General features: G+C 39.3%; 1 protein-coding gene and 1 long non-coding RNA gene across 4 annotated transcripts in view; one reads left to right on the forward strand and one right to left on the reverse strand.

The window, feature by feature from the left end:
* LOC140698653 (putative N-acetylated-alpha-linked acidic dipeptidase) overlaps positions 1-23,484 on the forward strand; it is a 28,636-nt gene extending 5,152 nt beyond the window's left edge. For 2 of the 3 annotated variants that reach the window (XM_072969025.1, XM_072969024.1), the window contains exons 2-13: positions 540-638; positions 920-1,005; positions 2,282-2,401; positions 4,401-4,483; positions 5,672-5,735; positions 8,236-8,303; positions 10,856-10,947; positions 12,983-13,073; positions 15,850-16,114; positions 16,387-16,468; positions 19,849-19,941; positions 21,282-22,282. In XM_072969025.1, the coding sequence (XP_072825126.1) occupies positions 544-638; positions 920-1,005; positions 2,282-2,401; positions 4,401-4,483; positions 5,672-5,735; positions 8,236-8,303; positions 10,856-10,947; positions 12,983-13,073; positions 15,850-16,114; positions 16,387-16,468; positions 19,849-19,941; positions 21,282-21,471 (1,329 nt within the window). In that variant the 5' untranslated portion in view covers positions 540-543 and the 3' untranslated portion in view covers positions 21,472-22,282. Of the gene's footprint in view, positions 1-539; positions 639-919; positions 1,006-2,281; positions 2,402-4,400; positions 4,484-5,671; positions 5,736-8,235; positions 8,304-10,855; positions 10,948-12,982; positions 13,074-15,849; positions 16,115-16,386; positions 16,469-19,848; positions 19,942-21,281; positions 22,283-23,242 lie in introns of those variants that run through there. The other variant, XR_012076449.1, reaches the window with a different exon arrangement.
* Positions 23,485-23,823: 339 nt separating this feature from the next.
* LOC140698941 (uncharacterized) lies at positions 23,824-26,576 on the reverse strand. The gene is made up of 3 exons (XR_012076953.1): positions 26,470-26,576; positions 25,663-25,774; positions 23,824-24,347 (listed from the first exon to the last, which is right to left on the reverse strand). It is a non-coding gene; the product is annotated as an uncharacterized lncRNA (long non-coding RNA).
* Positions 26,577-27,320: the final 744 nt, after the last annotated feature.

The following is a 27,320-nucleotide window of genomic DNA, read 5'->3' on the forward strand; positions in this document are numbered from 1 at the left end:
ATTGAAACATAAGTAAATAGCATGATACTTTTAGGGGCTGCTGGTTGAAATGAAATCCTTTCCTTTGCTCTTCCTCCCTCCCTAACAGAGTGTGACAGTGCTTTGTGAAGGGTGACCACACACAGATTTGGGAAGGTCTTCATCAGTGGGAGGAGTCACATCATGCAAAACCCCGAGGCGCGTGACAAGAGCGGCTTCTTCCGAGCGCGCTCTGGAGAGCCCTTTGCACATGGTTTCCTGTTGGAAACTGATCACACAGAGTCCACATCCTTATCAAATGTTTGAATGTCAACTGTCCCGCTAATCAGCTGCCTGGCTTTGGGCATGGTACCTAATCTCACTCTAAGCCGCAGGTGCTAATGGCAGAACCCCCTCAGAAGAGGTGTAGCAAGCTTTAAACGGCATACCTTATGCACTTTGTACTGCCCTGATGCAGAGGAGCTATTATGAGCAGGCTCTCCCGACAGCAAGTTCATTGACGTTGTAACCTATAACTTCAAAGTTTTCCTGCAGCTAATAATGCTTTTTGTGTTCACCAGAAAAATGGGTGGATCAGCCCCACCAGATCACAGCTGGGAAGGAAGTCTGCAAGTGCCCTACAATGTCGGACCTGGCTTTGCTGGAAACTTTTCTACCCAGTTAAGAGACAATTTTTATTGTAACTCTTTAGGGGGAGGAAAGCTCTTAAAAAAAATTATGGAGAATGACTGAAAAGTAAAATCTGTCTACTACCAGCAGGAAACAAAGCAACAGGCTAAAGAGGGGAACACACCTACAGCCTTAACAGTTGTACTAAGGGGCCGGTGTAATGCTTGCCTGTGTGCATTTAGAAGTCTTCAAGACGCTGTCAGATTTCAACATTGTGGGTGGCAAGCTGTTAACCAGTATTTTTAGGCTTCATCCTTTATGTTTGCATTAGAAAAATCAAGATGCATATTCATTCCAACAATGAAGTGAGAAGAATTTACAATGTGATTGGAACACTCAGAGGGGCAGTGGAACCAGGTAAATTAATCATTTGCTCAGCAAGTATCGATGGGGCAGTTCTTTGGTGCCAGGCACTGCTCTGAGCAGGAGGGATGGAGGGATGGAGGGTAAACAAAGCAAAGCGACTCTTTGTCCTAAGAGAACTCACATAAGCACAAAATAGATCCATAGGAAGTCATTTTGCATTGTGATGCATGTTGAAAAGAAAGTAAACTTCGGGACCAGGTTGGTCAGATGAGCGACCTTAGTGATAAATCTTGCTTCAGTGAAAGGATCCAGGGAGGAAAGGCACGGAGGGACAGTTTACACGTGTTTAATCTGAGTTTTCTGGGTTTGTTCACCACCTATTTTGCATGGGGAAATATCTTCATTATAATGATAAGTAACACTCTTACAGAGTTTAGGTAACCTAAAGTTAATGAATCCTTTAGTTTTATTTTACATTGAAATTGGTGAAATATATTGACCCCATTTCTATATGGTTTCAGATGACCTGCTGATAAATACATTCTAAAAATAATCTTACTTCATTATGTGTCGGTTCATTAGGAACTATACGGTGATGTATTTCTTACCTAAACGGATAGAATTAAATTCCATGTCTTTCTCGCAAGCAGCCAGCACTCTCTTTCAGGGATCAAGAATACTGATAAACTTCTAATGAGCACTAATCCAAATACAACTGGCTATGTGTTGAATCTCACCAAGTACCTATTTTGTGCCAGTTCTGTGCCAGGCATTGGGGATGGAGGGATTTTTAAAAAGACACAGACCAGGGACAAGAAGCCCCCTATGTTGAAGTGCAGTAAATGCTTTATTAGATAGGAAGAGATTGCCCTGAAAGCTGGGTAGGGGGGCGGTTCTCTCTCCCTACAGGAAACAGAGGGGGAGGCTCTGAGCTGTACTTTAAAACTGAGTAAAAGGAGGAGAAAGTGGAGAACTTGTTATGTGGCTGCTGTGTTCTCTTACTCTGAAAATACTGGCAACAAAGTGCAAGCAGGTCAGAGGAGTAATAGAGAATTATATAACGAGGTGGATAAGGATAATTTTATACTCACTTATCACGACTTATATATTTATAATTACTGTAATTCACTGAAGTATGCATTCGCTTATCACGTTCGTATTTTCTTCATGCATGAAAATCAAAACAAAGTGACGTATTTACGTAAGTTTTCAGGAACCTTGCTATCTCGAGGCGTGAGTGCTCGGTGTGTAGGCGCTGCTGAGTCATTTGCAGTTTGCTCCGTTCTTGACCCGGAAGGGTAAGTCATTTTGCCATGGTGCTCTCTAGACAGATATGTCATCCTTGGAGGTCACCGTGACTCGTGGGTGTTTGGCGGCATTGACCCTCAGAGCGGGGCAGCTGTTGTTCATGAAATCGTCAGGAGTTTTGGAAAGCTGAAAAAAGAAGGTAACGTAAACAGAGTAAAAACACCAATTTTTCTGCATCTCGTTTGGGTCCTCAGCAAAGTGAGTGGACAAATACTGCCTCATAGGTTTGTGTTGCAGGGTCAACTGAGAGGCCACATGATACAAAGTACATCATCTTAGCTGCATGGAGTACTTTGTAGAACTCAGTAGCAAAAGTTCGCTTTCAATAATATAATGACTACGTTACTCAAGTAAATAATATGGTGACTGTATCATATTAGTTAATTATATTGTTTATTCATTTTTTCATTTATATATAATATTTACATTATTTGTATTTATATATGAAATTATAATCTGAAATAAAGGAATTACACTGTTAGGGGTTTCTCTTGGCCTCTAAGACGATGGAGATGGGTTTTTTCCCTAGAGAGTACACACCAGCATTAGGTCAGAAGCCAAAGCATCCTGGTCTGTGAAATGTGAGCAGAAGTTCCTTGGGCTCTTCCAGCCTCATGCCTCAGGTCAAGGACACTAAGTGACTGAGGAGATAGAAGATGACTCAGAAAAATGCTGGTCTGCTTGCTTAATAGGATTCTGTCGAAAGTTTGATGTCTGCACTTGTTCACTCACCCCCAGCCTCGGTTTCTCTCCCAGAATTTAGGATTATGCTGTTAGCGCCGTTAACTTCCAGTCATTTTAGAATCTTCATATGAAAACAAAAATAAAATTTAGTTCAAATGGTTGCTGTTTAAAATAATCATTACACACCAAGAGCAGAACACCCATTTAGTTTACTGACCCTGCGAACAAGGTGTCTGGGGGCTATTTTTTTAAGCAATAAAGATGATGGTAAAAATAAGTTAAGTTTGCAAGGTACTCGCTTTCTCAGTGAAACAGTGTTATCATACGTGTTATCTGTTTTGAACTCATAACAACCAGGGAGACAGTCACCTAGTTATTTCTGCTCTCATTTTATAAATAAGTTAACCAAGGTTTACAGAATCAAGTCATTCATCCAAGGACTTACAGCTTGTGTGTGGAAGAGTCAGAGTTTCATGATTTTTCAAGAAGATTTCCTGTGGCAAATATAAAGCATCACTCCAACAATGACAGAGTTTGCCAAAAGAATGCAATAATGAGGAATAATAATTAATAAGAAATTTGAACAATACTCGTAACACACTTGACAAAAATGAGGTACTGGACTCAACAGCTCCAGGGATATACACTCTTAATAAGCACAAAGGAAATACTAAAATAATGACAACTTACACTTTTTGGAGCACTTGTTCAGTGCTGTATTTGTAATATTACTCCATTTAATCCTCCCAACAATCGAGCTAGAACTTTATCTTTACTCTGCTCTTCCTGGTGCAGAAGCAGCTCAGTAAGTCTGAATAACATTCCTTCGGTTGGACTGCTAGTAAGTGAGAACCAGGGCTTGAAATGAGGTCTCTCTTTAACTCCAAGGTCAGTGTTTATAACTGCAGTCCACCTGACCGCCCTCCTGAATGATGCGGTTCACAGCAGCAGCCGACCCTGGTGTTGGGAGTGGAGCAGCTGTTGATTAATTCTGGCAGAGGGTGGAGTGAAGTCACACAACCAGCTGACACTGAGCAGTTGTTCCTGGAAGGCCAGCACGCGTGGAAGTTGTGAAGGGTTCTCTCTCAGTTATTTCGGCTCTCAGAGCACAGACCACGTCTAGCACTTTTTTCTTGCAGTCTCAGCACCTGCAGACCGCAGATGGCTTCCCATGCATAGTCAGTCATTACAAACCTATTAGAACATTTTGTGACCTCACCAGATTTTTACCATGTCTGCCTTTTCCCCTTTTTCAAGACAGATGTGCTATTTTGTATTGACAGATCAGCTTTAAAAATCTATCAAAAGGAAATTACGTAAGTAAAGGTTGTCATCATGATTCGCTCTTCCTAAACGACCAAGGGCTCTGTTGCTGGTCTTTTTCTGTTGGGTGTGGCGCTGTCTTGGCTATAGTACGCATTTCCCCTGCATTTATATGTATGTGCGTATTTCAGGATGGAGGCCTAGAAGGACAATGTTGTTTGCAAGCTGGGATGCAGAAGAATTTGGTCTTCTTGGTTCCACTGAGTGGGCAGAGGTTAGTTGATAATTTGCTCCAAGATACATTTTCATGATAACAAAGCAGTTAGGATTTAATTCCCAAGGATGTAAGAATAACAAGTCAATCCGGCGAGAAAATATTCCAACTTTTCCCCAGAAAGTCTATAGGAACATATTCTCGTTCAAAACTCAGTAATAAAAGTTTTTGTCCCTTGAGAACTAAATTTTGTTTGAACTTTTAAAACCACTCAATGTCAATTGTCAATATATTTTAATCTTCGTTTTCTGGAAGTCACTCAGTTCACTAGAAACTGAACATCATGTAAGATGTCATGTTTCTGTTTTTTGCAAATTAGCTCCTAAAACTGATCACATTTAAATACCCCTTGAGTTTGTACTGTATTCCTCATACCATAATGACCTACTGTAAATTAAATCATGCTAAAAGTAAGGAGGAAAGCCCCACCACAGAATATTTACCAGGCCCTTTGGAAAGTAATTTTACCTGCATGCATTGTTGGTTTTGTGAAATAGAAGCATGACCTGTAAAGTGCAAAATTAACATTTATTCAGTTAACTTTCAGTCATGCTGTAAATGTTTACTTGGCTTCTGTCATCCTCCAGGAATTATGAGAAGCCCTATAAACTTCAACTTTCTTTGAAGGGGTCAGGGGGATGTAGTGCTCCTGTAGACAAAGATTTATGCTGGCGTCAAGAAGAGCATAAATATTTTGAGAGCTTGGTTTGTCCTTTTAATATTATTTTCGTCACATAGAACTGCATGTTTTCCACTTTATTTCTTATAGTCAGGACGCTTAGAAAATTGCATGCTTTAGAGATTCAGAATCCACGTTTATCAAAACAAAACCCTACTTACTTACACTTTTGTCAGTTTTTTAAACTGCAGTGGTCAATTCCGACCAGTAGGTGGTGCCATAATATAGGAGACCTTATTGAAGGAGTCATTGTGATTAAATCAGTTCCTTCTCCACTTAACATTAAGAATGTAGACAGTCTCATCTTCATCATTTTAGCCTTAAAAATGTTTTGCTCATTATTTCTTACAAACTGACATTTTTTTCAAACAGACTCTAAAAATCTTATGTGTCAAATTTGTGGTGAACTTGAGCCAACATAATTCAGAAATCTCTATACAGTAAATGTAGGTATGCGTTTTTTTAGAGGGGGTTATGGCTATATGTTTGTTTGTTTGTTTTTATTGCAGGAGAATTCCAGACTCCTTCAAGAGCGTGGTGTGGCCTATATTAATGCTGATTCTTCTATAGAAGGTGAATATCCTTGGTCTCATAGGAAAAGATGAGCAGTTTCTTTCATAAATTGTTCCCTAACAAGAAATGCAGGTCCATTAACATGTGGTGAGGGAAGCTGCTGTCGGTTTGTTGTGCTTACAGCAGTGGTGAGCCCTGGGCTGCTAATTTAGGAAAAATTCTTTGATTTGTTTCATCTGGCAGATAACCTTGTCCATGGTAGGAATTCAGTGAATACCTATTAAATGGATAAGTCAGTTATGGTACTGAAGATTTCTATGATTTTAAAACAGGGTAGCAAAAAGGTATGATTTAAATTTAACCCGTGTCGTCATAATATCATGCGTACAAAGTTTGAAAAAAATGCTGAATTCCAAGATTTCATCTTTCACCAAGAATATTTCTTCTTAAAATTTTTTTTTCTTTAAAGACTGTTTATGAAGTACCTCTCTATGCAATGTACTTCCCAGGATTTCAGACGAATCAGAGGTTAGGAAAGAACAGTCTAGGACTCAAGAGTTTACAGCTGACTATAGATGATAAAATAAATCAGTCCAGGATTTTAATATATGCAGGTACTCAGACTATAAGCAGATTCGTCTTGGATTTCAGAGGAGAGAATGACAGAAACTTTAGGAAAGGCTTGAGAAATGCAGAAGACATCGGAGTCAGGCCTCGTAGAATGGATTTGCTTTGATAAACAAGAGATTTGAACTTAGGGACAATCGCATGTTGATGTCCAAGAAACTCACAGTCCATTGTCACTGCCCTGCAGCCCTACACATCTTTCTGTTCCTTGAACACGAGCAACTTCCCAGCCATTGCAACTGCTTTCTCTGTATTCAGATTGCTGTTTAACCCACTCTGTTTAATTCTTTATATATATATATATATATATATATATATATATATATATATATACACACACTATATATATATTTTTATATATATATATATATACTATTTTTGCAGGGGGAGGTAGTTAGTTTCATTTGTTTACTTACTTTTTCAGTGGAGGTACTGAGGATTGGACCCAGGACCTCATGCATGCTAAGCATGCACTCTACCATTTGAGCTATACCCTCCGCCTAATTCTTACTTTACAAGTCTTCCCTGAAATGTAATTTTTTCTTGGAAGCCATATCTTTGTAGCACTCATCTCTGCCATTACTAAGAAATTATTTGTTTTACAAACTGCCTCCCTTTCTAGACTATATACTTCAGCCTAGAACAGGCAGGATCATACGTCTTCGCTCCTGGATTCTTAATGTCTCAAATAAATACTGTTTGCATGGGTGCAACAAATGAATGAAGGGTAGGGCTAAATAGAATATTTTCTTGATTAGTAAATCTGCCCTGTCAACAATGATCGGGCCGTTGATGGAGGTGCATTGTTATTTAAATTTTCTCCTTTGTGCGCGTGGCTGAACTGCTTTGTCCCCTAAGTTAGGTTGTGCATTTCAGTTACCTTTTCCTAACTTTCCTTAGTTAGTGGCCAAGGGCTTCCTCTTATTCTTGGCCCTGCTACCCCCTAGTAGTGTGACCTCAGGCTGTTACTTTCTGTGTCTCAGTTTTCTCACCTTTCAAAAGAGTTACTAAGAGCACGTATCTCAGAGGCTCATGTACGCACAGAAGAAGGTAATATTCGCAAAACTCCCAGACCTGTGCTCTGCACAGAGTAAGTGTCCCAGAATGTTGGCTTGGGTCATTATTATCCTTATTTGAACACACGGATGAAGATGAAATACCTTTGCCACACAGAATAAGTATTCCAAACATATATTCTTCAAAAGTAGAATAATGTTCTCTCTATTGCCAGCTTTTTTTTTTAAACTTGATTTTTCATGTATCATTTTTTAAAGTCATTGGATTTTTCTGATCACATCATCCCCTGGTTTAACATGCTGCATTATATCCCCATCATTTTAAGAATCAAAAGCAAATGACACACCTTAATGAGATCAATATTCATAGTTGGTATTCTAACATTTTTGTAGCATTGTCTTTATTACGTAGTTATATCAATTATTTGTAAAAATAAGTAGAACCATAAAAAAAGCAGTTACTCTATTACATTTTTCCAGCATGTTATTTTCCCCTGGTTTCAGCGAATAGCTCCTTTACTCTTTCTTTCAAATATAATTTTCATTCACTTTGAATTAAGCTTACTGAGGTCCGCCCCCCCTTTTGGCATGTCAATCTCGATTGTAAATGCGAACCTACAGCATAAGGTCATGGGTCATAAAGTTTAATGGAAACTCAAGATGACATTCTTTTAATTAAATTTTTTAAAGGAACATAGTCTTTAGTTGGGGGACGTTGGCACAGAGATAAATTCAAGGTTCTTTACCTGGGGGTCGGGGAGGAGGATCGCTTTCATTGAGTGATGAGTTGCAGAGTTTTGATCAGACTTGGGTTTTAAAGGGATCATCCTGGCTAAGGACTTAGGAAGGGTCTTTGTGTGGAAGAATAAAATAAAGGAATGAAATAGAAGACAACCTATCTTCTCCTTGTCTTTTAGGAAACTACACTCTGAGAGTTGATTGCACCCCACTTATGTACAGCTTGGTGTACAATCTAACAAAGGAGGTAAAAATCATTACCTTGAATTTTAGAGAATCTAAGTTCTACAGATGATATGTTCTTGAAGTGGCTTTGCTATGTTAAATGCCCGTGCTATTTTATGACTTGTCTTTTTTTTCATATGGCAAATACCTACTCCATAGAACATTACATCCAATGAACCGTTCACGCCCGCTGCCCCGGTTCTCCCCACGCTGATCTGAGGCAGCCTATGGGAAGCGTTATATCTACCATCTCCATTTGAAAATGAGAAAACAGCTCAAAAAAGAAAAAAGCGTTTAGCCACTAAAGTCACACAGCTTGTTTGGTAGCTGAACCAGGAACTTGGTCCTGCAGTTTAACTCCTTAATTTTAAAACTGGTTTCACTCTTTAAATAGAACGATACCAGTTAATTCAGGACTCAGGAAGAATTGGCGTTTCCAACCGATTGAGAAAGAGGCTGTAGAAGGACCCCAAGGGCTGACTCCAGGGGTGAATCAGTCTGGGACAGAGGCTAAGGCCATTTACCCCCTTCCTGATTGCCCACCACGGGCTCAGTCGGCTGAGCTCCATGGGGCCTGGCCATCAGCTGAAGTTACCGTAGTTCTGACAGCAGCACAAGATACTGAACCTGGCAGAGAGGTGGTGCCTGAATTTCTTCAGGACCTCCAGGCAGCTCTTCAGTTCTCCTGCCCCCAAAATCCTCTGGTCCTAAAGTTCGTCCGAGTGAGTTTTCATGGCAGATTTTTATTGTTATACTGATTACCTGGTTTGAACTGGACTTTCCTGTCCAGACTCACCATCTTAATAGAAATACCAATTGAAATATAATTACCGAGAAGAACAATTATTGCCCTCAGATAGGTATTTTAAATAAAACCTAAACATACCATTAAGCTTTGGATTCCCAAGCATGGAATTTAATGTATTAACTTCTCCAGTAGGTATAGAACGTTTTAATTTGGCAACAGTCTATTCATGGTATGACTGAAGAGCGCCATTGGGTACCTGCAGTTTTATCAATTCGCATGAAATGTATACAGAATTAAATATCGGAAACGTTGTGTTTCAGAGAATTCCCACCATTTCTGTAATTTAAGGTCAATGCTGACGAAGCCTGGCAGTTACATTTGTTTAGCAGGTGGACTGGTGTCTCCCTGAGACAGACCAAATGCAAAACCACTACTCTCTAGGTCAGGTTTGAAATTGTGCTGCTTGACAATTTTGGATTTTTTAAAATTCTGTTTTATTTATTTGGGGAAGGTGATTGGTAGCATTTCAAATTTTGGTGATAAACTGAGAATTTAGTAATATATTTCTGCATTATTCTAAATTTGTATTTCTTAAAATAAATGGGGTGGTACTGTCTCCTGTGTCAAAGTTTTGTGTAAATGTATAGTTTGAGTGAAATTATTTTATTGTTTTGTATTGATATTTTACAAGTTAAGATGTTAACATAAAATCTGACTCTCTCCTCATGCTTATATAATGTATTTGTGTTCCCATTAACCTTTGCACAGCCCAGTATTTAGAGAACCTGGCACACTGAAGTCCATGTTTTCACTTACAGTTCCCACTAATAGACGGTGTGTAATGCATCTTGTTAAACTTTGTATCACTGGTATCTGCGAAAAGCCTTCAACAGCATAGGTAGTTTATAAATATTTTTTGAATTTGTTAAAAAATAGAACATAAGACTTTAATTAAATATAAAATAAAGTTTTATATCACATATTGTTCATTTAGCTGTGAATAATCATGAAATATTAATTATAGGTTAGTGTGCTAAATATTTTAGCATAACATCTAATGCTCTGAATCTAGAATTCAATAGTAGTCCTATTTTATTCCCTTAGTTTTCTCATCTGTAAAACCTGTAAGTGTATCGAAAGCCCCATGGTTTAACACAATTACAATAAGTACTCAACTAATTAAATAAAATATTACTGCATTTGTTTTGGTATGTATTATTTAATGACTTTGACAACCTTCTTGGCACAAAGCAATATTTTTAAAAAATACCTTCCTTAACCAGCTTTTTTTTTTTATAAGAGAAGGAGGAATATACTTTTCAGACTAGCGTCCCTTAATTCAGAAAAATTAAAAGAAAATTTAAAAAAAAAGACCAAAAATAAATCTTATGACCATTCATGTGAACACAATGGCTTGGTAATAATTTGATGTAGGCTTCTTTTTCCTTACACTCCATGTATTTTTTAAATAATAGTTGCATGTTGCATTATATATAATAACGTGAGCATTTTCCCATATTGTCAGCAACTCATTATTAAAATTCTTTTTTTATATATAAATCTTACTTTATTTTATTTTTCTAATGGAGGTACTGGAGATTGAACCCAGGACCTCGTGCACGCTAAGCACACACTCTACCACTGAGCTATATCCCCCATTGTTGTCATTCTTACTGACTGCTAATGTATGAATTGCATTCCTTATTTTGCTGGATACAATTTAGCTACTGATTCCCTGGTTAATAGATATTTAGGTTTTAAAATGTCTGATTTATAAATATTCTCTCTCTCTTTCTCCCCTTTTTCCCCCCCTTTAACTCGTGCAGCTCCAGAGTCCTGATGAAGGCTTTGAAGGCAAATCTCTCTTTGAGAGCTGGAATGAAAAAGACCCTTCTCCTGAATTCAGTGGCTGGCCCAGGTAAACAATCAAAACTTCCTGCTAAAGTCAGTATGTATGGGATCATGTTGAAAATAAAAGGGTCTTTTATTTCAATAAATAATAAAACTTGAATTAAAAGTTCTCTAACCTCTGATAAAGAAAAAGCACTGCTTAGGTTGACAAATACAGTTGTTACCAGAAAACTAGGTTAGCCTCTTGGTGGGTGTCGAGCCAGAAGACATGGCCAAGCCCAAGACGGGGAGGAAGAAGGATTTATTACTTGCAGCAAGTAAGGAGAGCACTGGGGATCATTCCCAAACCAGTGTCTCTCAGAACAGCAAAACTGGGGAAGTTTTGAGCTAAGGGTACGTGCATGTTCATGAGGGGCTTGAGCGAAAAATTCATAATAAAATTGGGGCAAAGTTTGACAGAGTCTTAAGCGTTGGTTGATTGAAGTCAGGAAAGGGCAACGTCAACTTTCCTTCGGTTCCCATTGGTCTGGTGGTTGAGCAGTCTAGGGGGTTTGAATTCTGCAGAACAGCTCAAGAATGGGCTTTGGGCTCATCCTTACCCTTGTAACAGAAAGGGGAGTCCGTACAACTGCGTTACTGTGTTTGCTGTTGTTACTTCTCTTGCCTGATGCAGTCATGTGTTCCTAAATTCTCTTGTCCCCTTAAGATCATTAATTACCGAGACCTGTTCAAAGCCGAGCATTTATCACAAAATGGCACAGGCCAAAAATGACTTCTCTTTTTCCATTTTTAAAAATTGTTTAATTTTTAAATTTAAAACGTTTTTATTATTTTTTTAATTGAAGTGTAGTTGATTTACAATGTTGTGTTAGTTTCAGGTATACAGCACAGTGATTCAGTTATACATATATATGTTCTTTTTCAGATTCTTTTCTATTATAGGTTATTTCAAGATACTGAATATAGCTCCCTGTGCTGTACAGTAGGTTCTTGTTGTTTATATATTTTATATATAGTGGTGTGTAAATGAAAAAAATGGCTTCTCTTATGTCAAGAAAGCCAGGCCTGGTTCTTTCTTTTTCTCCAGGGAACCTCTACCCTATCTGCTTAGAAAATATTGTTATGTTCTTTGAGGTTAAATCTGTAAGCCATCAAACTATGTTTCTCTTTTGAATAAGTAGTATATATGTGTGGCTCTAGGTCTGTCTTCTGGTCAATTTATAAATTTTTTTTCTGAACATCATACAGTTAACAAATATTTATATATGTGTAACTGAATCCCTTTGCTGTACACCTGAAAGTAACACTGTAAATCAACTGCAGTTCAATAAAAACTAAAATTTAAAAAGGAAAAAAAATCTTTTTTTAAAAAAAGTGACGTGCAATTGTGATACTGTGATTCATAAGAAGAAGTGTGTATCTGGTCCTCTGAATTCTCTGACAGAGCTCCTAAAACCCTTGGAATTTCCTAAGTGACTAGAGGGACAAAGATGTCTTTTGTTATGTTAGTGAGGTGACTTGGACCCCACCTAAGGCGGGGGCTCCTTGGTAGGAGAACCAGCCAAGTGACTAGAGGACTCCAATTCTCAGCCCTGCCCTCCACCTCTGAGGTGGAGAGAGCCTCAAGGTTGAGTCAGTCATCAGCGGCCAATGATCTAATCAATCGTGACAATAGAATGAAGCCTCCATAAACCCCGCAAAGGACAGAGGGGACAGTCTCCTGGAACTGAGCCCTGAAGCTCAGTGGAATCTGATGCTGTCTCTGGGTAGACAGTGTCAGAATCAGACTGAGTTGTAGACCCCAGCTGGTGTCCAAAGCTTTGCTTGTAGTTGATGTGGGAAACCCCTACACTCCCCCAGGTTGGAACTGGGTCCAGGAACCCAGAAGGACAGTGGTTACTCCTGTCCATAATAGTCTTATGGAAGTAAATATTTGTGATCAGAATTGACTTTCCTCTCTCTTTTTTTTTTCTGCTTGTCTAAGGTGATATATCTAAAAATTGTTATTTTTTGTATTAAGAATGGAGTTTAGTTAAGTTAACCTTTGATCTGTACTCAGTGAAGAACTTAACTCAAATAATCCTGTATTTTACCCCTAAAAGGATTAGCAAATTAGGATCTGGTAATGATTTTGAAGTGTTCTTCCAAAGACTGGGAATTGCCTCAGGCAGAGCACGGTACACTAAAAACTGGGTAAGTCTGTCCATAAGGTCTTCAGGATTATTTATGAATATATTTTAGCCAAACATAATTCTGAATCAAAAAAAAAGTGACTTAACACATCATAATTGTTCCACCCCTGATTGTGTTCAGAGATTAATATTCTTTCAATGTGTAGTTGGTTTCTTCTGACTTCTATCTGCATGTTTATGAATAGTATGCCCGTGCTACTTTGCTTTCCTTTTCAGTTTTCGGTATTATGCATTTACTTCTTAGGGAAAATAGGCATTCAGTTCTCTTATACCACTTCTTGTCCCAACCCTCAAATACTGTCCCTCGTGGCATTTTCTCAGTATAGAGCTGTGCTACACTCGTTGATTAGCAGACTTTTCCTTCCCTCATGCATATGCAGTTAACTCACCTCATACTCTTAGAATATTCAAATATGTCAGGTGCCCTGGAAGATTTCATTTTCCCCGTCAGGGCTCTTCTGCTCCTCCAGTTTCTCTGGTTATTCTCTGTGCCTTTGGCGCAACTCTCGCCTGTGAAATTTTCTTTCACTAAAAATCTGAGAGTATTTTTATTTCTCTTGTATTTTGGATTTTCTGTTTCCTGGATTTTGTGTCTTCCTTTTTGTTACGAACTCTCTACTCTTTTTGGAGTACATCCTTTAGGAACTTCTTGAAACGGGTGAATGAAAGCTACAGACCTTGCAAGTCTGCAAAAGTTATCTATACTACACACAATTCTTCAATTGTTTGGCTGAGAGCAAAATTTTGGTTGAAAATCCTGTACCCTCAGAATTTTGAACTCATTGCTTTATTGTCTTTTTGTCTTTCAGCCCCTGATCTCTTGTCTCTTTTTTTTTTTTAAGGAAGATCTTAGTATCTTCTCTTTATGACTGTGTTGTTCTTGGCGTACACGTTGTTGTATTAGTTATGCCATTTTTTAATATGCTAGGCTGGACACAAAGTGAACCCTTTGCTCTGGAAATCTGTGCACTGTAATTGGAGAAAGTGGCTTTTTCTTTGATTATTCCCTCTTTCCCCTTTCGCAAACTTAGTAATTTGTTTAGCATCTAGGGATTAATTTCTGTTGTAATAGTCTGCTCTCTTTTGTTCCTATCTCTGTCTTTTTCTACTTTCTGGGATATTTTTCTCAACTCTGCCGTTCATGCGTTCTTTTTTATTAAGTTTCCTCCATTTCCTGCAGTACCTTCTTACTCTGAGTTGATTTTACTGTAGTTTGTGTGTTTGATCTGTATCTTTCAAGTTAAAGGCTTTATTCAAATGCCTGGCCACCTTTGGCAGTCTATCTTTGGGAGAGAAACCATAAAAGACTGATTGAAGCCCTGTATGCAGGGACGGTGCTTGTTGAACAGGAAGTTTCACAAGAGACGGATTGAGAATGCCTGGTCTAGTTGCTTCGTTGGGAGGCAACCGACACTGAGAATCTACAGGTCTTTTTCTTGGGCTAGTTATTTTGGCCAGACAGGAAATCTTTAACCTCTTACCATGGGGGTAGGAAGTTAGGCAGGGTTAGATGGGGTTGGTGATGGGGTAGATGTTAAGATTATGTACATTTTACTTAGGAGAAAACCACAGCAAAGAAAGGTTTAATAACCACCCAAAATTATTTGGTAATAAGTCCTGAGGCCTGGATGCAAACTCTGGCAGGCTAATTCCAGAGTCCTACTCTCAACACACCACTATATAAAGTGTTCTATTTTATCAGTGTTGGTGTCACAATATCAGTGTACACATACACACCGTATGCAGAGAGAGCTGATGGCTACTCTAAAGCTTTATTAAGTTACATAGTCTTATATAGCAAAGAAGAATGACAAGGGAAATGGTTAACAGACAGTGTCTGGCTCAAGGTCGTAAGACCCTTGATGGTCTGGTAAATCATGTTCGTCTTGGCACCAGCGAGCCTTACAGCTTATCAGGGCGGAACGTATGAGAAACAGCTGCTTAACAACATTCTTCCTGGACTCAGGCGGCTGTGCCTGTCTTAGGTCGCCCCCCTCTGGGGATCTTACCTGTCACTGGCTAACCAGCCTTCTCACCTCTGAGTCTGCAGCCTCTTATGACTTGTTTACCATTCCAGCCCAAGGCTCATGCCTTTGTTCCCACAGTTGGAAGGCTACAATCAGTAAAAAAGGAAATAAATAGACAGCTAAGGATCTGAAAAAATGGACAAAAGGCATAAATCAACAATTCATAGTTTGAGAAGTCCTTGCCTCTTGCCTTTTAGGTATGTTCTTATACCTGTCTGAGCATTATTTCCCTCCCCTCAGGGAGATTCTGGACCCACTCCTGAACCCCTCCCCTGCTCAGAGGCCTCGTTTGTCCCTGCACTGCTCATCTGAGAACTGCTCGTCATGGAATTTATTCATTAAGCAGTTTGCAGCATTGCCCTATATAATACTGTATCATGCTTGCTTACTTGCTTCTGACAACCCTCTGTCTTCTTAAATTTGTTTCACTCACATGCAAATTTATCTTGTCTTTACTTCAGAAACATTTCTACATCTCCTGTTTTCTTAAAGGCAAGAATGTTAGATTTTTCCAAGATAATTTTTATAATATCATTTATGTTCTAGACATACACTTTTTTTTAAACTAGTAAAAACCTGGGATGGGTTTTAGTATTTTAATATTAATACTTTAGTAAGTGGCTTATTGAAGTACTTAAATTCTTTATTTATTACTGACAAAAACAGTCTTAATAATATTAAGAGTAAATACGATACTGTGCATTTTATTATGTTATCTTACAAGAGATTTTTTTCGTGCATTTTTTGTAGGAAACAACCAATTTCAGCAGCTATCCACTGTATCACAGCATCTATGAAACATATGAATTAGTGGAAAAGTTCTATGATCCAACTTTTAAGAATCACCTTGCTGTGGCCCAGGTTCGAGGAGGGATCGTGTTCGAACTAGCCAATTCCATAGTGCTCCCCTTTGACTGTCGAGACTACGCTGTTGTTTTAAGAAACTATGCTGATAAAATCTACAATATTTCAATGAAACATCCACAAGAAATGAAAACATACAGTGTGTCATTTGGTATGCTACCCTTCCTCTTTCAAAATTCACAATCTGTATGTTTCTGTTAATCTCTAAAAGGTAATGACTTACCTTAGATCCATTTATTATCTATTGCTGCTCTATATGATCAAATATTTTATGCATACAGATGTACCTTCCATTTCAGTGATGCCTGTCTTGCAGTACATAGAGTATAAATACCTTGTTAAATACAGAAGAGGACACCTTCCTGTGGTGCTCCCTTTGCTGAAGCTACAGACGATGCCATTAAGTCCTAATTTCTGTTGCAGATGCACTGTTTTCTGCAGTGAAGAATTTTACAGAAATTGCTTCTAACTTCAGTGAGAGACTCCAAGACTTGGACAAAAACAAGTATGTTCTACATAGATAAAGTTATACATGTAATAGATACGATGAAAGAGAAATGCTAATTGACATCTTTGTTGCTGAAATCTCTTTGGAAAATTTTTTTCTGCTTGCTTTCTGTCCACTCTAACATCCTGTACAAGGATGGATGCTGGATCTCTCAGAGATATTTTCCACTATAGCATCAAAGGTCCTGCACTGTATGTCCCCATCTTTTTCTAGTTTTATCTTTTGTTCTTTCAGCACCTATACATCATACTTCAACCAACCTCTCCTATACCCAAAACACACCTTCGGCCTCTCTCTTCTTAATGTCATTACCCCACAAAGAGTTCCTAATTTCCACTTCCACCTGGAAAAATTCTCTGTATCCAGAATAGCAAATAAAGTCACTACCTTTTTTTCCAACATGAAGCATTTAGGATTAATTCTGGTAAAATCTCAAAAGTAAAACATAATTTGAGCAAAATTTTAAGATTGGAGGAAAATAGAGAATATTAGACACAATTTTTGTGAAAGTAGAATTTTGAGTGACTATCCACTACATATTAAATTTATTATGATGATACAAATATCAAATCTTTGGGGACTGATGCAAAAATACATAGAAAGAAGACAGACAGACCAAAAATTAGACTAATGATATGTAAGGATGTATTTGTAATAAAGGATATATTGAAATCGAAGGGTAAAAAAAAAAAAAAGATACATGCGTTTTAAGAGATCCCAAACACCATATATTCTATGAAGCTGATTTTCTATCACTGAAAAAAATGATGTTTCTTCTCCATGACAAACTATCTGGTGGCTTGGTATGATAATCTAGGGCCCTTGGCTTTCTCTTCCTTGAGTACGTCTGTATTTGTCTTACCATCTCTGAATGATAGGAAGGTACAGTTCGTGTGTCTGGATTGTAAATCCTGAAACACCTGGAGCACAAGCTACTGCACGTAATAATAGTAGACGGCGGCTGAAGTCCATTAACGTGGATGCTGAAATTCTCAACCAAAACTTGGAAATCTGAGGAAGAGACACTTCTTCTTTTTCTGGTCTTTTTTTAAACTGAAGTATAGTCAGCTTACAGTGTTGTGTTAATTTCTGGTGTACAGCATAGTGATCCAGTTTCATATTCTTTTTCAGTATAGGCTCTTATAAGGTATTAAATATAGTTCCCTGTGCTATACAGCAGGACCTGGCTGTTTATCTGCTTTATATTTAGTAGTTAGTATCTGCAAATCCTGAACTCCCAATTTATCCCTCTACCATCCCCTGTCCCCTCTGGTAACCATAAGTTTGTGTTCTATGTCTGTGAGTCTGTTTCTGTTTTGTAAATAAGTTCATTTGTCTCATTTTTTTTTAGATTCCACATATAAGTGATCTCATATGATATTTGTCTTTCTCTGTCTGACCTTCTTCACTTAGTATGGTAATCTCCAGGTCCATCCATGTTGCTGCAAATGGCATTATTTTATTCTTTTTTATGGCTGCCTAGTATTCCACTGTGTGTGTATGTATATGTGTGTACACACACACACACACACACACACACACACACACATCTTTATCCAGCCATCCGTAGATGGGCATTTAGGTTGCTTCCATGTCTTGGTTTCTGTAAATAGTGCTGCTCTGAGCACTGGGGTGCATGTAGGAAGAGCACTTCTTTGAATCCTGCTTTTCTTGAGTTAATCCCTTAATTCATCATAAAAGGATACAGAGTATTGACTCCTTGGTACCTTCATGCACACATAGCATTTAACCTCAAGACCTAGCCTCTTCCAGTCTCCCCAGGAGGCCAGCATGCTTCTGAAGGGAAAAGATCCCTTTTACCTAAGGCTGGCGCTCTGGACATTTACCTCCCAGGGATATTTCAGATTGAACTCTGCTCTGCACAAGGAATATCCAAGCAGGCTGTGTGTATTCACATGAATTTGTGTGTTTGTAACAATGCTTTATAAATTTGGTTCAGAAACTTAGATTGTCTTATTGAAATTATGGTTCATCCAACTGCCTCCTTTGTTAGTTTGTGAACTGCTCACAGGTAAAGTCTATACCTAGTTTACCTTTATCCTATCACACCTGAGTTTTCGATGCTAAATAAATGAGTGTTGAAAATAGCTCAAATCCAAATTGTGGGGCCTTTATTCTTCCTTCCATCAGCATGGTGAAGGGATACTACTGAGCTCCCATTTCCCTCTAGGACATTCTGGTTGTGAACCTGGTCAGGTTTTTACGTATCTCATCTATCAAATGGGGCTATTACCATCTCTATCTTGGAGGATTTCTCTGAAGATAAAAAATAGTGTTTGTATAAATTGTATAAACATTCAGAATAGTAATTGGCACATAGATCAATCAGTAAATAGGAGCTGTTATTATCAAAGCTAAAACATCACAAAACTAAGATAATTAAAATTTTATATAAAGTAACTTATGATTCCTTATTGTAATGATTGTTTTTTTCTCCCTCCCTCCCCATCCACCTACCTATCTCTTTTTACCTACCTATCCATTCGTCCAGCCACACACCCTTCAATCCATCCATCTACAAACCTGCCTCCCTACCCACCTTTCTTTTTCTTTTTTCCTCTTTCCCTCCTCTTTCCTTTTCTTTTCTCTTTCCTTTCTTCCTTCCTTCCTTCCTTTCTTTTCTCTCTCTCTCTCCCTCCCTCCCCATGATTCCTTATTGTAACAATTATTTCTCATTGGTTAATTAAATTATGACAGATTAATCCATTGAATTTAATAACATCGTTGCACTACCCTAGACTTGCTGGTAAATCTTCAGTTATACTGAGTCATTCTTGTTACAGTAACACTCTTCCCTGCCCTCTGGAATGTGACCTCTGCAAGCAGGAAGTGTTTGATACACAGCAGGCATTCAAATGCTGTTGAAAAGATGGATTAAGCCCCACCTCTTGTGCTCACAATGGGTGTATCTTTATAATAATAACAATAAGAATACTATTAGCAGTCATTTGGCAAATACATATACTTTTTCAGGCACACTACTGAACATTAATAAACTATCCCATTTCAATATTGAAATGGCTTCTGTGAACAGATTACTAGGATACCTAACATGAAAAAAGTCCTGCCAATATTTAAGTATCTAGGTTTATCAATTAATTACTTCAATATAAATAAAAATTACTACAATTTTTTTTCCATTGGCACATTGAACTGTTTCGGTGGTTTTATAAGCCTCAGCAGAATAGCATTTTATAGGATTTTGAAAATGGAACTATGCATGCTACTGTTCTTAATTTGCATGTTACAGGAATTTAAAATATATCAGCTGTGTTTACTTCTGTTTGAGATTTTTAGTTTGCTGGGTATTACATGTATTTTCATGCAGCTACAACTGTCCTCCTTTCCATTTCTAGCCCGATATTGTTAAGAATTATGAATGATCAACTGATGTTTCTGGAACGAGCATTTATTGATCCTTTAGGATTACCAGACAGGCCTTTCTACAGGTAAGGATAAAAATATGACTCTGTAGTCTAATACCATTTTTTTCTTATTTTTTGCACTGAGGAAAAAAATACAGTTGATTTTTGCAAGCAAATAGAAATTCCAAAATATGTGTCGTAAGTGATTTTTTTTTATGTAATACAATACAGTTGCTACAGATCTTTATTTTTATTATCTTTTTTGTTTCTGTTTAGAAAAAAATGTATGTTCACTGTAGAACAGTTAGAAGATCCAGGAAGTCAGAAGTAGAAAATAAACATCTCCCCCATTCAATTAGTCAGATATAAAATCATGTTTATTCTTTGGTATACATGATTTTAGCCCCTTATTTTATTTTAAGTATATCTGTATTTATGTCATAAATATTATGACATAAGACATAATAAATATGTATTTATTTATTCTACCTCCTAATGTGGACATTTATTTTTTACTAATTTTTGACAACTGTACTTATTTCAAATAAACGCCAACTGTCTCCAGGTTGATCTTACTAAGTACGCAGGATGAATCAGAGCATGGATTACCTGGGTGCGACCCCATCTTTCTATATAGGAATTCTCTCTCAAATGATTGGAATTGGGAGTAAGGGCATCATCCAAACAGCAGGAAAGATCTGTCAAGGGCAGCATGACCACGCCCGTTTCCTTCCCGACCCCTCTGCTGTGGAACCTGTCCCTCCCTTCCAGGGCTGACGCCTGCGCGGTCGTAGCTCCTCACCTCCTGGGTCATGTCGGACATTACAAAGCTGTCTGTAGTGATTCTTCATGCTCATGCTAGGCATTCTAACGTGACTTCTCTTTTAAAGATGAAAAGAAAACCCACAATAGTAGGTTGGCTGGTCACAAACAGGACTTTATAAATCACACTTGCACTACATCTCAGAGGGTAGAGTGATTTTTCCAAGTCAGCACTTATTTGCCATGTGCCTTGAGACTGATCTCTTCATCTCCTAGACCTCAGTTTCCTCCTCTTTGAAATGCTAATATCAACTTTGTAGAGTTTATTTTTCAAGGACTAGAAAAATTGTCAATAAATAATTTAGTGGCAAGCGTGAATCATAGTAGGTGATAGAGGTGATAGAGGTCCTTACTGTCACTGTCTTTATTTTTATGGCTCTGAACCACTTTTAAGTCATCTGTTTAAAATCAGCATATAATTAATTGGTACATACTTCACAGACTAGTCTTTGGAGATTAAACTTGGAAGTTTAGTTGACAAGTGGCTTTTTCAAATCATAAAATTAGAATTATGTAATCCAGGAATTGCTGAGTGTCCCTGTGTTTTCTCTTGTACATATCATTGGAGCAACTAATAGACAGCAAACCACTTCTGCCAACAGGCACATCATCTATGCTCCAAGCAGCCTCAACAAGTACGCCGGGGAGTCGTTCCCAGGGATCTATGATGCTCTGTTTGATATCGAAAGCAGTGTGGACCCTTCCAAGGCCTGGGGAGAGGTGAAGAGACAGATTTCCATTGCAGCCTTCACAGTGCAGGCTGCAGCAGGGACTCTGCGAGAAGTAGCCTAAGAGGGACCTTCAGAGAACACACACTGAGCTGGTGCGACGCATCAGGCAGGAAGAATCATGATGTATGTATTGATAAGCTGGAAAATAAACTTGTGTACATATATATATATATACATATACACAGATAGGTATTTTTTTCTTCTCTCTATAGAATCAAATAAGAAAGATGGGTGATTTTTACTCTATAGTTATAGACAGTTATTCTGAAGTTGAGCTAAGTGTTGAAACTAAGAGGCTAAAATTTTAATACACTTGTTTGGCATTGTCAGAGAATCAGGTCTAATTCAGCATTTCCAAACCTACTCTTGTCAGTGCACACGTAGAAAGCATCCATTATAGAACACATGAGAAAGTACACAGAGCTGCTCCAAGCCAGAGGCCTTAGCCGGCCCGTCTCCCACGGCTGTGGGGACCCCGTATCTTAGCTCACTAGACGGGCAGCTCTGGTGTAACCCAGTGCAGGTACATATAGTCACTCTATACTATAATTACTTTTTTTAAAATTAGCAAATATGTTGTTTATACCAAAGGGCATACGTAACATATATGTACAGTGAAAAATAATAAAGAAATGGCCATTTGTAAAGCTCCCCCAAAAACCAGGTTAAGAAGAGGCACATTGCAGATCTCTGGATCCCCCACATACTGCTGACCACGTGCCCTCCTTGCCTTTCAGAGACACTCACTGTCTTTGAGTTTTGCGTTAATCTTTGCTGTTATTTGTAATTTCACTACACATGGCTGTATCCCTTACGTGTTTTTGGCTTTGAGTATTTTTAGAATATTTATAAATAAAATCATGCCATGTATATTTTTCTAGGACCTGATTTTTCACTCACTTTTGACATTTCATCCGTGTATTACTGTGGCTTTAGGCCATTAAATTTCACTGACATACAGCATTCACTTGCATGGATATAACGTTTATCAGTTAGCATCCAGTCAAGACAGAGAAACCATGCAGAAACATAAAAGGGCAATGTTACCATAAAGAATGGCTAATTATGATAGCATTGGAGCAATGAGCTACTGTCTAGTAAAAGGTAAAGAGAAATTTAAAGAACAGAAGAATGGCAGATGTGAGGCGCGATCATTGTCCCTTAGATGGAGGACTGCAGGAATATGCGGATGTTTCCTTAAATAGATCAGGCCATTGGATAAATCCAATCAAAATGGTTTGAACTTGTGCTTATGCCTATGAAAACCTAATCTTCTTTTAAGAGTTTAGTACAATATATCAAGTAAAGTGTAGTCTTTGGAAATTCTACAAAAAGGCTGAAGAATAAAATTGAGTCTATTATCCAAAAAATAAAGACCTTCACTGGTGAACATTAGGATGCCAAGTACGGCTGCCAGTGAGTCCTGTGTTAGAAAGCAACCAGCCTGGCTGATGCTGACAACTTTTCCTCAAAAACTATCATCTTGAGACCATTTATAATCCTCATCCATGGGTGTGGAATTTGGAGATAGGAGGTTCCAATCCACCCTCTCTTCCTAGGACTACTTGTAATTACTGTCTGTTCAAGGATTTGAAAACAAAGTGTCTCTCATGCAATGGCCGGTCTGTCTAGTCCCATGTTGTCTACCAGGGAGGGCAGCCACATCTAGCTATTAAGCACTTGAAATGTGACTAGTCTGAATTGACCCGTGCTGTTAAGTATGAAATGAATTCTGGACATCACTTAGTATAGAAAAATGAATGTAAAATATTTCATGAATATTTTCAGTATTAATTTTATGAACCTAATTTCTTGCATCGCCTCATACCTAGAGAAGCACTAAAATCATTAATGGAGAAAATCTGCTCTTCGTGACCAGCAGCAGCCATCCCGTGACTCACAGTCACTGTCTACCGAGATGTGTGCTTGACTGTACGTACCCCCCTTCACCAAAACCACGTGTGTACTGACCTCCCCCCACCCCCTCTCTGGAGCAGCTCCACAGAGCTATCTGAGGCCACCTCCTGGGCTATAGTCATCAGTAAGCCCCAAATAAAACTGAACTCACAGCTCTCTCATGTTTTTCATTTTTTCCCGCTGGACACAATATTAATAACCATTCATGATTAAAATAAAACCCTCTTAGCAATCCTGCAACAGAGGCGCATTTCCTTAACTTGATAAAGAATATCTACAAAAAAATTTACAGATAACATCACATTTAATGATGAAACTCTGAATGCTTCTCACTAAGATTAGAAACAGGGTAAGAATGTTTGCTCTTATCATTTTTATTCAACACAGTATTGGAATTGCAACCAGCACAATAGGAATAAATTTATATATATATATATATGGCATACAGTTTGGAAACAGAGAAATAAAACTGTCCCTATTTGAAGATGGCCTGATTTCTTACAAAGAAAATAAATCCTAATGAATCTACAAAAACTCCTAGAACTAGGACATGAGTTTAGGCAGGCGAGATGATGCAAAATCAACAGTGTTTCTATATACTAACAACAAACATGTGAAAACTGAAATTAAACACAATATGATTTAATTTGCTGCAAAGAAAATGACATAGTTTGATATAAATATAACAATACGTATATAGGATCTGCATCCTGAAAATTGCAAAATGTTCGTAAAGGAAGACCTAAATAATTGGAGAGACTTACCATGTTCATGGATTGAAAGACTAGGCACAGTAAAACTGCCAAGCACTCCTAAATCGCTCTATAAGATTAATGCAATTATTATCGAAATCCCAGCAAGAATTTTTCCAGACATTGACATATTTGTTATATATTTTATATAAAAAGGCAAATGATATAGAATAGCTAAAACAATTGTTTAAAAGAACACAGTGGGAGGAATCAGTCGATGCCTTGTTACGGCTTACCACGTAGCTTCAATAATCAAGACAGTGTGGTGCTGCAGAGAGAAGACACAAAGATCAGCAGAGCATCGGAGAGCCCACAAATATGCCCAACTGATTAGTGACAAAGGAGCAGAAGCAATTAAATGGAAGAAGGACAGCCTTTCAACAAACGGGGCGAGAGCGGCTGGACGTCCACAGGTAGAAGAATGACCCTCAGCCAAACATGACACCTTATGCAAAAATTAGCTCTATAAAGAACCATACACTTTAATGGAAAACGTAAACCATAAAATGTGGCGATGAAAAAAGAGGAGAAAAGGGATCTAGGACGCGTCACAGAGTTCTTTAAAAAGAGTTCTTTAAAACATTCTTAAAAGCACAAACTGATAAATTAGACCTCATTAAAATTAAAAACTTCTGATCCAAAAAAGACCCCAAGACCACTGCTGAGTGAAAGAAGACACAAAGGAGCACATCCTGCATGATTCTATTCACATAAAATTCTAGAAAATGTGTAAGAGTTCATAGCAAAGTGAGATTGATCAGTGATTGCCTAGAGCCAGGACAGAAGGGTGGAATTAACTGCAAAGGGCATGCTGTAAATCTTCTGTGTCTTGATTGAGGAGATGGTCTGCTGAATTTATTTCACATCACTCAATACTCCCAAACCGTAGGCTTTATATGGATGCAGTTTATTCTATGTAAGGTATGTTTCAATAAAATCTGTTTTGTTCTTATGATACTCCTTTGAAAGAGTCTGAATATGGAAATAAATGTCACAGTAACTACCCTTAAGGAGTTCATAGTCATTCCCCTGAATGTCACTTTCTCCTATTAAGAGACTGGTGGGTTTCCACTGATCTTTTGCTTTCTTTTTGTCCTATTTGTGTTACTTATATTTGCAACATGGGATAAAGGTTTAATTTGTGGCAGACAGAATCTGAAGCTTCAATTTCCTTTCCTCTAAATCAGAGTTTACAACCATCTTAGTCTTCCTATCAGAATATGACTTTCAAATAAAATTGCTGATTAAGCCCAATGGGCTGATTAAGCACGGAGAAGAAAGAATAACATTCATTTGCAGTCCAAAGTTAAAACATGAAGTTGAAATACCTCTTAATAAAGCAACCAGATACTTTTCATGCCGATAAAATTAGTGAAGACAGACTCCTGCAACATTCAAATAGATTTCATCCTAAGAATGGTATAAAGGGACACCTTAAACTACCATAAATTAACACGTATCAAAAATTTTCACACACACAAAGAAATTACCCACCTGAATAAATACTCAGTTTTCATACAATTCTCACCCTGCAACATTCTAAACACTGTATTTTTAAGATCAAATATACAAGACAAACTTACCGGAGAAATGATCTAGTACCTTCAGCTTTCATCTCAGACAGCAGTCCGCCCCTTACGTTCTGGGGAGGGCCCACTGAAGTGGCTGTCTCTGTGAGAGGCTTACTAAGCCAGCCTGGAGGGAGAATACAAACACGTATGCACACTACATACACACATAACTGCTTTTGACTTTATAAAACTAGAAGCCCCGCCCCCAAAAAACAGCCCTTATCCGAGAAATACATCATGGTGAGCTTGACAACAATAAAAAAAAAGTCACACAGATGCAGAAAACCTTCCAATTCTGCTGCTAATTCTGAGCCGGTTAAAGGAGTCTGGAGGAGGGGTATCTTTTCGCTTCCCCACGTGTCACGCATCACACGCGCCTCTAGCTTTCCTGTCCCCCCCCCCCCGGGTCTGGGTCAGAGCGCAGCGCCTCACACACGCGGAGCCTTCCACAAATATTTACGTGATAAATGATTACGGAACGGCAGCTTTTTGCAGCGCTGCCCATATTCGCTCCAAGTTGTGCCTCCTTAACGGTGCTTGCAAGTGAAATCGCCTTTTTCACCCCTGCGGATAGTGGCAACTCTACACTGCCCTTCCAGCCGCCCTTCACAGCACCGTGCAGTCGGTGCGCATTTAATACACTCGAACTCCGGCCACCTCTGCGAGGAAGGCGGAAGCGGCGGAGCCCGCCGCGCCGGGGGTCGGCCGGCCAGGGCGCCCCGCGCGCAGCCCAGCCCCGCAGCCCCGGCTCCCGGCTCCTCCGCGGAGGGGCGGCTGCGGGCGGCGGCGCCGGCCCCGCGGTCGGGTCGGTACACTTACCCACCAGAAATCCGCCCAGGAAAGAGGCCAGCGCTGCAGCCAAGCACACCCACAGGTGCGGACGACCCCGGGACTTGGCCATGGCTTCGGCGGGGCTGCGCGGGAGACGCCGGCCGCCGGGGCGAAGCTCGGGAGCGCGGGCGAGCGGAGGGCGCGCGCCCGGGGACGCGGGGGCCGCCCAGGTCGCCGCCCACCTCGGCCGCCGCCGCCCGGGCGCAAAGCCCCGCCTCTGCCCTCCGGCTCCGTCCAGAAGCGAGTGCAAATCGGCCCCAAACTCCTGGCCCCCGTGAGCCCCGGGGGCTTTGGAGGGGAGAGAGGAAGCCCTGCAAGGGGAGGAGACAATCTTCCTGTCGGCGGGCAGCTTCCATTCTGTTGCTCCGGGACGAAGTCGGCCTGGGGTGGGAGGGAGCAGCTGAACGTGTCCCGAAGTGTTCCCTGAAAAACTGCTTCCCAGCCTCTTTCCAGGAACTGCTCAGTTTCGGCAGCAAGTGCCTTTAGCTGCTGCTTCTCCTTCCGTGTTGATTACCTTCCTGCCAGATTCTGGCTAATTTCTAACTGGTCACACTTGGGGAGCATTTCTGGTCCTGGCTGCTTCACGTGCTGCTTCACCAGGTACAACTTCCGAACTGATGGGATTGGGTTCTTTCGTTTTCCTTTCCCTGAACAAGCCTCCAAATTTCTGTAATTGTCAGTTTCTTCTTCTGTAACTGGGCTTTTCCTCTACCACACCGGAATGTTGTGGGTTCAAATCAGTATTAACCACGAAAGTGCCTTGCACCATAACTGATGGTAGGTTTTCAACAAATGTCATGCTTCCCGCCCTCCCACTCCTATCTCATTTCTCCCAGAAT

The sequence above is a fragment of the Vicugna pacos genome, chromosome 10 (genome assembly GCF_048564905.1).
Source record: "Vicugna pacos chromosome 10, VicPac4, whole genome shotgun sequence".
Lineage (NCBI taxonomy): Eukaryota > Metazoa > Chordata > Mammalia > Artiodactyla > Camelidae > Vicugna > Vicugna pacos.